At 52.2% G+C, this 11,149-nt stretch overlaps 1 protein-coding gene across 2 annotated transcripts; it reads left to right on the top strand.

The window, feature by feature from the left end:
• Positions 1 to 2,680: 2,680 nt before the first annotated feature.
• On the top strand, positions 2,681 to 10,379 carry TGIF1 (TGFB induced factor homeobox 1). 2 transcript variants are annotated; one of them, XM_055127722.1, is made up of 4 exons: positions 3,946 to 4,198; positions 4,743 to 4,812; positions 8,231 to 8,457; positions 9,393 to 10,379. In XM_055127722.1, the coding sequence occupies exons 2-4, from the start codon at positions 4,797 to 4,799 to the stop codon at positions 9,966 to 9,968; spliced, it is 819 nt and encodes a 272-aa protein (XP_054983697.1). In that variant the 5' UTR covers positions 3,946 to 4,198; positions 4,743 to 4,796; the 3' UTR covers positions 9,969 to 10,379. The 2 variants fall into 2 exon arrangements, with proteins under 2 accessions (XP_004606051.2, XP_054983697.1); XM_004605994.2 differs by lacking the exons at positions 3,946 to 4,198; positions 4,743 to 4,812 and adding an exon at positions 2,681 to 2,996.
• Positions 10,380 to 11,149: the final 770 nt, after the last annotated feature.

Here is an 11,149-nt window from a genome sequence, read left to right as displayed (position 1 = left end):
TGGGTCATTAAGGGTCCCACAGAGGCAGAACCGAAACTTGTTTTTCCACCCCGAGCAAAGCAAATAAACAAATAGTCTCCTAAGCAGCCGCCGGGGCTTGGAGCCCCCCTCTTGAAGGTGGTTTTCCTCGCCTAAGTTACACACACTCCGGGCACCTTCTTCCCAGAACGCATCAACAATTCAAAGGTCCCGTGGAATTTGGGCTCAGACGCGACTTGGGCGGAGGCCTCCGTTCCCACCTGGGGAGGCATCTCACAATTATGCTGTTCCTTCTCGGAGCGAGCATCTCCCCAGCTCTGATTACAGCTTCGATATGGTTCGCCGCAGCCTGGAAAGGGAGCATTGGCCAATCAAGCTTATTGATTGCTGCGAGCTTAAAGTTAGACTTTGCCCCCTCCCCCTCCGTTTGAAAGAGGCCTTTCTCTGTGCTCCACCTCCCTCTCCCTGAAAGTTTGTTTCCTAGCTATAAACCCGCTTCGACTCTCGGTTTCCATCCCGGTTGGTTGCCTGAGAATCGCAATCACTGGCCAAGTTCACTTAGACGAAGAAAAGGATACCTTTGTGTACATAATGAGAGCCACCGCGTGGCCAAGGATAACCACGCGGAAGAAGGAAACATTTTTGTCCCGAGCGGCTGATAGCGGGCAGGGGGAGGGTTAAGGCGTCCCAAAGGCGTGTTTTGTGGACTGGCGTCGAAAGCGCCGAGGCAGCCGAAGCCGCTTTCGAAGTTAGCAAACAAAGCGTCTCCCCAGTAACCTCCCGGGTGCAGACGAGGCTCCTGCCACTCAGACTGGCGAGTCGCGGCGACGGCCGGCCCCCGGCTCCACCTCCCTGCGTCTCTCCTCCCTCCTCTCCCGTTCTCCAACGGTTCTGAGCCACCAATCCCAGCAACAAACAACCCTTCAAATGTAAGGTCTGAGCGGCCTCCAACAGGCGGCCCCCCCTCCTCCCCGCCCCACATCTGTCCTGCACTCGGGCGCAGCAGCTGATTCATCTCCAGCCAGGCCGGGGGAAGGAACTGCGCTCCAGCAAGCTGCAGGGTACCTTCCAGGCTGGTGGGCCTCCCCCAGCCCAGCCCCCAGGACTAGGTTTCTTCTCTTTTGCCGCTGGAGAGGTGTGTTCTCAGAGGTGCCGACCACAGAAGGAAAAAAAACAAAACCCCAAACCCCGGCCCCCAGGATTGCTGCGTTCAGACCGACGCCTTTGCTCTTGTTTATTCATTCTCAGTCCTGTAATTGACGAAACCACCCAAGCTTTATAAACTCTGGCCTTGATTCACTCTGCAGGCGGCGCTGTCTTTTTAGAAAGGCTGGGTGAGTGGGTGGGAGGCTGGCTTTAATTTTCGGCGTAATTCTGAAACGGAGGTTCCAGAGTCGAGTTAGTCATCGTTTGGCCGCCCGAGCCCTCCTCGGGTTTAACTTCATTTCCACGGAGCTTCGGCCGGGTTTCTCCACCGAGGTTACGGAACGGAACCAGCACAGGGCAGAGCCCAAGCCCGCGACAGACTCTGGCGCTGACGCCTCCACCGGGCTTATTTAAGTTTTGTTTGTTTTTAAGTGTGGCTGATGACAGCTCGGTGGCTTCACCAGCGGGGCAGACACTCGGGAAAGCTTAGACCTAGAGGATAGCCAATGCGTCCTCTAGGTCAGCGCGCCCCGGCTTTGAGAAAGATGGAATCATCAAGAACCCCCGATCCCAGGCCTGCGAACCCCCAACCGAACTCAATCGATAGGAACATGGGCTGACTTAAGGGCTAGTTTTGGTTTGAACGGCCGGCTGGGGAGGAAGGGGTCCTCGAGACAGCTGACCCAAGCAGACCAACAACCCGGCTGTACAGGTCTCTCCCTTCGTTGCCCGGGCCCGGGGGTGAGGTGTCAGGCGAGTCGCAGAGGGCGGGCGGTGCTACCCGGCCGTCCCCAGGCAGGGACTTTTAAAGAGCATGTGAGCATGACAAGTGTCTGTCCGCTACGTGTAAGATTTCGAAACTGCTCTGCAATCCAGTCCGGAACTCGCAGTTTTAGCCCGGGGAAACAGACATTCGCCCGGGGTGTCAGTGCCTCAGCCCCGACCCCCCCACCCCCCACCCCCTGCACAACCGTCGCCGTGGAAGGAAGGGCCCGGGGTAAAGAAAGGTGCGACGCGACGCGCCCGCGTGTTAATGGCAGCCGCGCGTTCTGGAAGAAGTTGGTTCTTGTCGGGAAATACTTTTCCTACGGCGCCCCGCCCCTTGAATCACCCGCGGCCGCCTCCCCGGGCGGCTGCAGCCGGGATCCGGGAGTTGGGGCAGCTGTCAAAAAGGAGAGGGGAACCTTCCCTTCCCTGGGGGCAAGGAGCGGCGGCGCCCCCCCCCGTCCTCCCTCCCCCCCCCCATCTGTTGTCATTTCCGATCCCAACGCACGGGCGCCCACCCGGGGAGAGGAAGGCCCGCGGGAGGAGCCCCGGGGCGCGCGGCCCGGGGTCGCGGTCCCCAGGAGCGGGCGGGAAGGCTCGGGTGGCGGGCCGGCCGTCCTCCGGAGACAGCGGCGAGAGCACTGTCCTCCCCGCCGGGAAGGTGCGGGGGAGGGGCGGAGAGCGGCGGGGCGGGCGGCTGGGGGCGGGCGGCTGGGGGCGGAGGCAGGACCTCCTGTACCTTCCCTCCTCGCCTCGCACTGACAGCGCCGAGGTGCGCCGAGCAGGAACCGGGAACAAAGGAGCAGGGTGGGGAGGGGAGCCAGTTGGGCGAGGGAGAGCCCCCGGCCGCTTGCCAGACGATTCCGGCCGGAGGAAGCGCAAGTGTCACTTGAATTCCATCCCGGGAGCGGGCGCCTGCGTGCCGGGCACCTTGTTTAGCAATAACGGCTGGAGCGCGTCCTACAAGTTACGGGAGTGTCGCCCGGGTAGGGGGACGATCGTCGGTCCCCTCCGTCCCCGACTCCGGACCCCAGGGGACGCCCCCCCTTCCCCCCCCAGCCTCTGCTAGCGCGGGACCCGGAGCTCCAGAATGAAAAGCAAGAAAGGTAAGGCTGGGCGGGGGTGTGCGCCGCGGGCGCCGGCCGGGGACAACGTGCTCGGGCCGGGAGGGACTTGCGGGACTTTTCCGCCCCTCCAGAGGCTCCCAGGCTGGAGCCGCGGCCGTTCCCTTTGTTGACGCTGCGCCTGCCATGGCAGTGGCTGTTTTCTTTCCAGACACCACACGAGGGGCTGTTGTGGGGGAGACGGGCCGCTCCACGCTGCTGGCACGTTGTCAAGAAACACACTCGCCTCCTTGTTTGTGCGCCTCCCAAGTTTCATTGTCTCGGCCGACACCCCACTAGCCGCCGCGCCGCCGCGTGGCTTCTCCCTTTTTCCTCGTGGGCAGGAGGGATGTGAACCCAGTTCGTGGACCCCGAGATCCACTTTTCCGTGTCGGAACCCGGGGCGACCGGATCGTGGGACTGGGGGTACCTTTTGTTTGAAAGTTGGGACTGTTGGGGGGGGCGGGGGGAAGTCCCACCTCGCTCCCTACCAAGGCGCGGAGACGCTTTTCCGTGGGGATCGGGCTCTTTCAGGCAAAGGAATGAGACCTGGGCCCCCAGAGGCTGTCGGGTGTGGATCGCCGGGGGCAGTCAAAGTTGATCCAATTTCTCAGCCTCGAAAAGTTTTCCCACGATGACTTGGGGGCAGAGATGAAGAGTTAGGCTTGGAAGGGATTTGCGGCTTCGGGCAGGCGTGTAGCCGAAGCAGCCCTAGGCTGTGAGAAGTGCAAAAAAGAATCGGCCTGTCATTGTTTCCACGCGGCGTTCTGGAAGTGCTAGGACTAAAACTTGCCGGCAGTCTGGTTTCAAAACAAAATACACCGAAGGGGGTGGGTGGGTGGGGAAGCCCCACGACGAAAGGTCAAAGAGCGTGAACTCCCTTTGTCAAGTTAACTTTTGCGTCCGTGCCGGGGCCGGCCCGAGCGTTCCGTGGGGAGGCGAGTGGGTTTTGCTGTTGTGATTTATGTGGAGTGGTTCAAAACAGAAGTTAGTGGCGCGGGGGCGCGCGGGGGCGGGGCGCGCATGCGCCGCGGCGCCGGGCCCGTCGGTAACTGCACATTCTTGCAGGCGCGCCGGCAGCGCCGTTACGGCGGGTGTCGGCGTGGGCCGCGCCGCGCCGCCTGATCCTCCGAGTTCTGTCCGTTTGCTCCGGGGCCCGCCTTGGAAACTCGCCGAGCGTCTCGCCTCTCGGCTTGCCTACCAGAGTAAAAAAAAAAAAAAAAGAAAAGAAAAAAGAAAATCAAAAAACCCAACTGTGCCAACCGTGGGGCATAGACGTAGTTGGTGGCAACACGAACTCTCCCGTGTCGCCTCCCTCTGGGGGACCGAGTGAGAACGTTGGGGGGCTTCGAGGGGTGGCCCTGGGGCCGGGCTCTGCCGAGCCGCGCGCGGGGCCGAGGGCCGCGGGAGTGACAGGTCCGGGGTCTCCCCCGGCGGGGCGTTCTCACGGGGGGGAACCGGAGGGGTTCGGTTGGCAAGTTGGTGTTTCGAGGGGTTCGGCGAGCCGGGCGTCTTCCGCCGGCGGGGAGGGGTGCGGGCTCCCCCCATTGTTAGGGCGCGGGTGGGAGCGTGGGTTAGCTTCTCGGGGTGCCCCCCCGGTTCTGGGGGACCGTCCCGGGTCCCCTTGTCCGCCCCCTCCCCCCCACCGGTGGCCCCTCGCTCCGCCCCCGGGCTCCCCCAGCCCGGGCCGGGTCCGTCCCTCCCCTCAGCCCCCCTTGACTCTCCACCTCCGCCCGCCCGCCCGCCCAGGAACGCGGCAGGGAGCCGCCGGTCGCTGCGGGTCCTGCTGCCGAGCGCCGGCCCATGGCCACGACGAAAGGTGACGGGGTGGGGGGAACGCGGCGGTGCCGGCGACCCGGGCTTTCCCCTGCCCCTGGAGGCCGGCCGGGCGAATCCTCGGGGGGTGGCGGGCGGGCCCCTCGGAAGCCCGGGACGCTCCACCTGGCTTCTCGTTTCGTGTCATCGGAAACTCTCGAAAGCCGTCGGGCCGGGCGCGCTGCCGGCCGAGGGGGGCCGAGTGCTGTCGGGGCTGGGGAACTCGCCAGAACAAAAGCTCCTGGGCTCGCTCCTCCCTCTCCCGGCGACCTGGGCCGGGGGCCGGGGACGCGCCAGACCTGCCGGACGGGGCCCCGGCCTGTTTCGGGAAAGTCGGGTAGTTTCTCGTTTTTTGGAAAACGAGAAACCGCCTTCAGCTCGCTGGCCCAGCCGGGCTTTAAAGGGCTGCTGGAGAGCAGCCCCCACCGAGAAAGCCGCGAGTGCTCCCCCCGAAAGTGGCCCAGGGGGCTTCAAAAGCTGCGGAAAGAGGATTCGCCGAGGAAAGCCTCCTTTCTGCGCTGGGCTGCCCGGCCTCGAATTCCTCGGGAGGGGGGTGGGGGGGCGAAGCCGTTGGAGCCTGGGATGGAGGCAGGAATCGTCCCGTAATGAGAACTTCTGCTCGAGAAACTTCGAGGCTTGCAACTCTTTGTGTCTCGGCCCTCTCGGCGATCCCCCCCGCCCCCCATCTCCTTATTAGCCGCTTCTAGACTTTTTAAAAATTCCGACAAGTTCCATCTCTCTGGCCTTGACTGTCTCCAGTCTAACCCCGGCACCTCTTAACCGCCGACCCCATCCCCTCCCCCCTCCCCCCCGCAGTTCCCTGTCAGGAAAAAGTTGCTTGGAGAGCCGTAGAGCTAAACGGCTTTCCCCATCATGTCCTTGTATGTGAATGCGAGTGAGAGGCTGGTGATCTCCGCCTCCCCTTCCCCCACCACATTTTTTTTTTAAAGCGTAAGCAAAGCAGAACGTTTGGAAACAAGTCGTTAACCGGGAAACTTTTCAAAAGCTCTGTTACAATAGGAAATGAGTAACGTGGAAAAGTCTTTTGTTTTTCCAAGTTGAGCCACAATCCCAAGCGAGTTTTAATGAAAACAGCCCTGACAGCAGCAAACGTGGTTTGCAGTGAAATATCAGCTGGTGTAGCCAGAGAACTGAAGTCTTAACTTCCTGTTACTTCAGCTTTTGTGATCATATTGGAAATATTTGTCAAGAGGTCCAGTGGCCTGGCATTCATTTATTTAAATGAACTGAGAACAGAGTCAAGTCGCTTTGTAATTTGGTGTTGCTTAACTGAAATCTGCTTTTGTGTGTCACTAACCTATTCTTAAAAAATCAGGCTTCTTGTCAGACTAAGTAAGCAGATCAAAGGGCAGGCTTCCGGGTTCTTTTTTGTTGTTGTTGTCTCAAACTCTATTATCAATTTACAGTGACGAATTCACCGTTGAATGTGCAAATTTTCACTTTTCTAAATTAAGAAAGGGGAGGGAATAATATAGCCTTGAAGAAGCTTTTTAGACATTAAAGAGTTTAAACACACTACTTAATTCAGACTTGCTTAAAGCTTATCCAATTGACAGATTTTTAAAGTCAGATTTCTTTGATTATCAGGGTAAATGTAAAACAGGAACTCACTTATAGTATTTTTTATTAATAGCTCTTTACCCATTACCTACATTTCAGCGTGTACTTTTTGTTTCTCATTTTCTCCACAGTGAAAGCAGTTTCAGTTTTAAATGGACCTAGTTTAATTTTTTTTTTGTAAGTTTAATGAAGTTTTCCAGGAAGGGAAACATCAAATACCTGGCAGTTCAAATTCAGGATTATTGTATGGTTTATTGATGACCGGTGACCGTTTCTTCCGCTTTGAGCTCAAGTGAATTTGCAAGATCATCCTCTATTGTTAGAACTTGCTTTACTTTGTCTTTGGAAGGCTCTGCGCTTTCAACTGACACTCTAGTCTCCACCTTCTGCCCCCTGCAGTCCAAAACTAAAAGTGTGTCACCTAGTAAAGTCATACACAATTAACTGGCCGGTTATCTCAAGTCTTAGATCTGAGTGGCTTTTTGAGTTTCATTGTGTTTAAGTGCTTGTGTTAAAGTGCTTTGAAAGGATTTTTAAGGAAATCATTAAAAATTAATTGCATCGTTTTTCTCTATTTCCAATCAAGCTAAATCAGGATTTAGTCAAAGCTGAGTGCATGCTTAATTTAACTTTTGTATCAGTTTGAATTCCCTTAATATAGAAATACTGTGGTTACTAAGCATTCTATAGTTTGTAAAGTGCTTATTTTTAAATTTTAGAGTGTCTTCTAAAAAGACTACATTTCTTTAGTTATACTTGCCATTTGTAGTTTTGAAAGGGGAGCAAGCTAATAAATAAGTAGCATTTGTTATTCAAAAATTTTTTTTAAGTTCAAAATGATGTTTAAATGCCTGTCTGGGCCAGGTTTTAATTTTTTTTGAATGCTGTCTATTTGTGATTTAAAGATTCTCTGTGGCTTGTAAATTCCTCAAACTTCTGGTGGGATTAGGGAGTTCCTCCAGGGGCTGCATATTCAGTTTTCTTTGTCATGTAACAGTTTAGGATTTACTTGCTGTATTTGCTAGATCTGGGTTGGGTGAAACTGCAGTGGGAATTCATAAAATTTCTTGTTTTTTTTTCAGCATTAAGCATCTTTTCTTTTAATGATTAGATCAACCATTGTGACTAGTTGATCCCTTTTTAAGTTTAAGTGTCTCCAACTGCAGGGAACTGAAAGGGCTGAGCACATGGTTTGCATGTAGAAGGCCCTTAGTACGGAGCTGGAGTAACCCAGTACCACCAGGTGTGGCTCAAAATCCACCCTCCCCACCCCAAAAGTGACTAATTCTGAATAAATGCAGTGAATTTGATAGGAGTAATGGAATTGACAGGAAAAGTTTGACATGCATTTTATCTTTAGAATAATGGCTTGATTTAGTTGTGTAATTTTTCTCTCATCTGGATGAACATATGAATCATTTCAAAACTTTAGTGAAGGTGTAAGAAAAGCGCTTAAAACTTAATATGGACATTAGGGTAGTTATTAAATTGTTTTTCTAGTTGGTTAATGACCTTTAAAAATGAGGGTATTAAACTTTCTACCCTTGTAACCTGTGACAAGCTCCTCACCTTGAGTGTTGCAAGCTTTCTCTTGAGCTGGGAGACATTTTGAGCTTCCATGAAAAATGTGAGTTGTTCATTTCTTTAGGGAGTTGGCTAAGAGTGGACATCCGAAAATTGAGAGTCTAACAAGTGCTCTGGTATTTCAGGACAGAAAAGGCTGGCTGTTTTCCTAGCTCACGATTAAAAAAAGTTACTTTGGAACTAGTGAAAAGGAATGTGCTTTGTAGAAAATGCTTCGTATAAAAAATGTTGACCAGCTGGCCTTTATGCTTTCTTAGGTGTTGTGGCGGTGTCTGGCAGTGAGACTGAGGATGAGGACAGCATGGACATCCCCCTGGACCTCTCCTCTTCTGCCGGCTCAAGCAAGAGAAGGCGAAGGGGCAACCTGCCCAAGGAATCCGTCCAGATTCTCCGAGATTGGCTGTATGAACACCGATACAATGCCTATCCCTCGGAGCAAGAGAAAGCATTGTTGTCCCAACAAACACACCTATCTACCCTACAGGTAAGGGAACAGAACACTAGGTGAACGCTCACAGTGGGTTTGTTTCTCTGAGGTAATTTTACAGCATTCCTGTAGGTCTGGCTATTAAGATTTCCCCATCCCTCCCCACCAAAAAGAAAAAAAAAAGTACCTTTTTCATGTAAACTTGATCTTTTTAGAAGCTAATCTCTTGGCTGTTTAGAGAAACAGAAACTCTTGACAGTTAACTGTCAAGCAGCATTTCCTTTAATGTCTTTCTGTATGTAACAAACATTAAAATGAGGTTAAGTCTTACTCTGCTGCCCAGGAAGCTGGTTTGATATTTAAACAAGGACAGACTTCAATGAGGTAATTCATGTTTTGTCTGTTGACACAGTCATTCGAACTGGGAAAAATCAGTAACTGGGAGGAGTGGCCCTTTTCATACAGGAAAGGTTTTTTGTAGTTGATTAACTTTAACTCTGGGGCAGTAGTAGGTAATAGGTTAATATGGGAAGAGTTGAAAGATAAATTTCCCTTCCTAAAATCAATTTCATGCATTTGAGGACTTATCTTACTCTTCCTCATGAAAAAAGGCTTAAAGGATGATGAGATAAAGTAGGGAATTTATATCATAAGAAGAGAGGAGGTTAATGACAAAACTGCTCTTTTGACTGGGCTCAAATATCGCCCCCTCCTTGCCTCCCCCCATATGCTGTGGTACTCAGGTCTTACTCCTGGCTCTGCTCAGAGATCTGTTCTGGCAGGGCTCGAAGGGACCAAATGGAAGCTGGGGATCAAAACAGTGTGCTTCCCGAAAGCTGAGTGCCCTACCCGCTAAAATCTTGAAGTAACTTTGTCGGGATAAACCTTCTCATGCCTGTGCGGCCTTTAGTACAGAGAGAGGTGAACTGTACTCCCTTCCCCCATCCCCCATGTTTGGTTGCTGAGTGTTAAAGCAGACTGTATGATTTCAGGTCTGTAACTGGTTCATCAACGCCCGGCGCAGACTCCTCCCTGACATGCTGAGAAAGGATGGCAAAGATCCAAATCAGTTCACAATTTCCCGCCGTGGGGCCAAGATTTCTGAAGCAAGCGCTGTCGAGTCCGCAGTGGGCATCAAAAACTTTATGCCAACTCTAGAGGAGAGCCCATTTCATTCCTGTACAGCTGGTCTAAACCCAGCCTTGGGGGGGCCGCTGTCCCCTAAACCATCGTCTCCAGGATCCATTTTGGCACGTCCATCAGTGATCTGCCATACCACTGTGACTGCATTGAAAGATGTGCCTTTCTCTCTCTGCCAGCCAGTTGGTGTGGGACAGAACACAGAAATACAGCAAGTAGCAGCCAGCAACTTTACAGACACCTCCCTCATGTACCCGGATGACACATGTAAATCTGGACCAAGTACAAATACACAGAGTGGGCTTTTCAACACTCCCCCTCCCACTCCACCGGACCTCAACCAGGATTTTAGCGGATTTCAGCTTCTAGTGGATGTTGCACTCAAACGGGCTGCAGAGATGGAGCTTCAGGCAAAACTTACAGCTTAACCCTTTTTCAAGCAAAACAGTTATCAAACATGATTGCCGGGGTGATGGCAAGAGATGAATTGCATTATTTTATATATTTTTGTATTAATATTTGCACATGGGATTGCTAAAGTGAAGCTTCCTGTTACTGAAATGTCTTCAATGGAATACAGTCATTCCAAGAACTATAACTCAAAAGCTACTGTAGAAACAAGGGTTTTCTTTTTTTTATGTTTCTTGGTAGATTATTCATAATGTGAGATGGTTCCCAAGATCATGTGATTTTTTTTTTTTCCTCCTCCCCTGTTTTGGTTGGTTTTTCAGACTGTGCAATACATAGAGAACCTATAGCATCTTCTCATTCCCATGTGGAACAGGATGCCCATTGTCTAATAATTTCCCCTTTTTTTTTCAAGCAAGTATGAATCTAGTTGATTTATGATGTCTTTTTTCACGACATAATAAAGTATTTTCTTTAAAAATTACAGTAATGCAGAGTATTTTGTTGAGGGTAACACTTCTTACAGTGAATAGGAATATAGCACCCCTGTGTGCAGGAAGTAGGGGTGGGCGGGGTGTGACTTGGTGGGGGGTGTCACTAGTTCTTTGAAGAATCATGGAGAATAAGCCAGTTTGTATAAACAGGATGTGTGATATTTACTCCTGATGGGAGGCATGACAGACCCTTCAGTCTTTTCTTAAACTGCATTTTATGGGACTAGAGTGAGAGTACAGTGGGCAAGGTGCTTGTTTTCCATGCATGCAACTAACCTGGGTTCAATCTCCAGCACTTCATTATGGTCCCCACAGCACAGTCCTGGAGTGATCCCTGAGCTCAGAGCCATGAGTGACTCTAAGTACAGTTAGGTTTGTTTCTGCCGCGTGCCCGCCCCCGCCCCCCTCGCCGCCATTCCTCAAAGAAACTCCAAAGTGCATTTTATTAGCGTTGAATTAACTCCTAAATTTTTTTTTTCTTTTTTGGGTCACACTTAGCGATGCTCAGAGGTTACTCCTGACTCTGCACTCAGGAATTATTCCTGGGAGTGCTTGGGGGACCATATGGGATGCTGGGAATTGAACCTGGATCGGCTGCCTGCAAGACAAACGCCCTAGCCACTGTGCTATTGTTCCAACCCCAACTCCTAAATTTTCCTGGTGATTGGTTGGTCATATGTATATTAAAACATGGCCGGTGTTGAAAG

The sequence above is a fragment of the Sorex araneus genome, chromosome 2 (genome assembly GCF_027595985.1).
Source record: "Sorex araneus isolate mSorAra2 chromosome 2, mSorAra2.pri, whole genome shotgun sequence".
NCBI classification, from domain to species: Eukaryota; Metazoa; Chordata; class Mammalia; order Eulipotyphla; family Soricidae; genus Sorex; species Sorex araneus.
The sequence above is the reverse complement of the archived record's forward strand: the minus strand, read 5'-3'. Positions and strand labels throughout refer to the sequence as shown.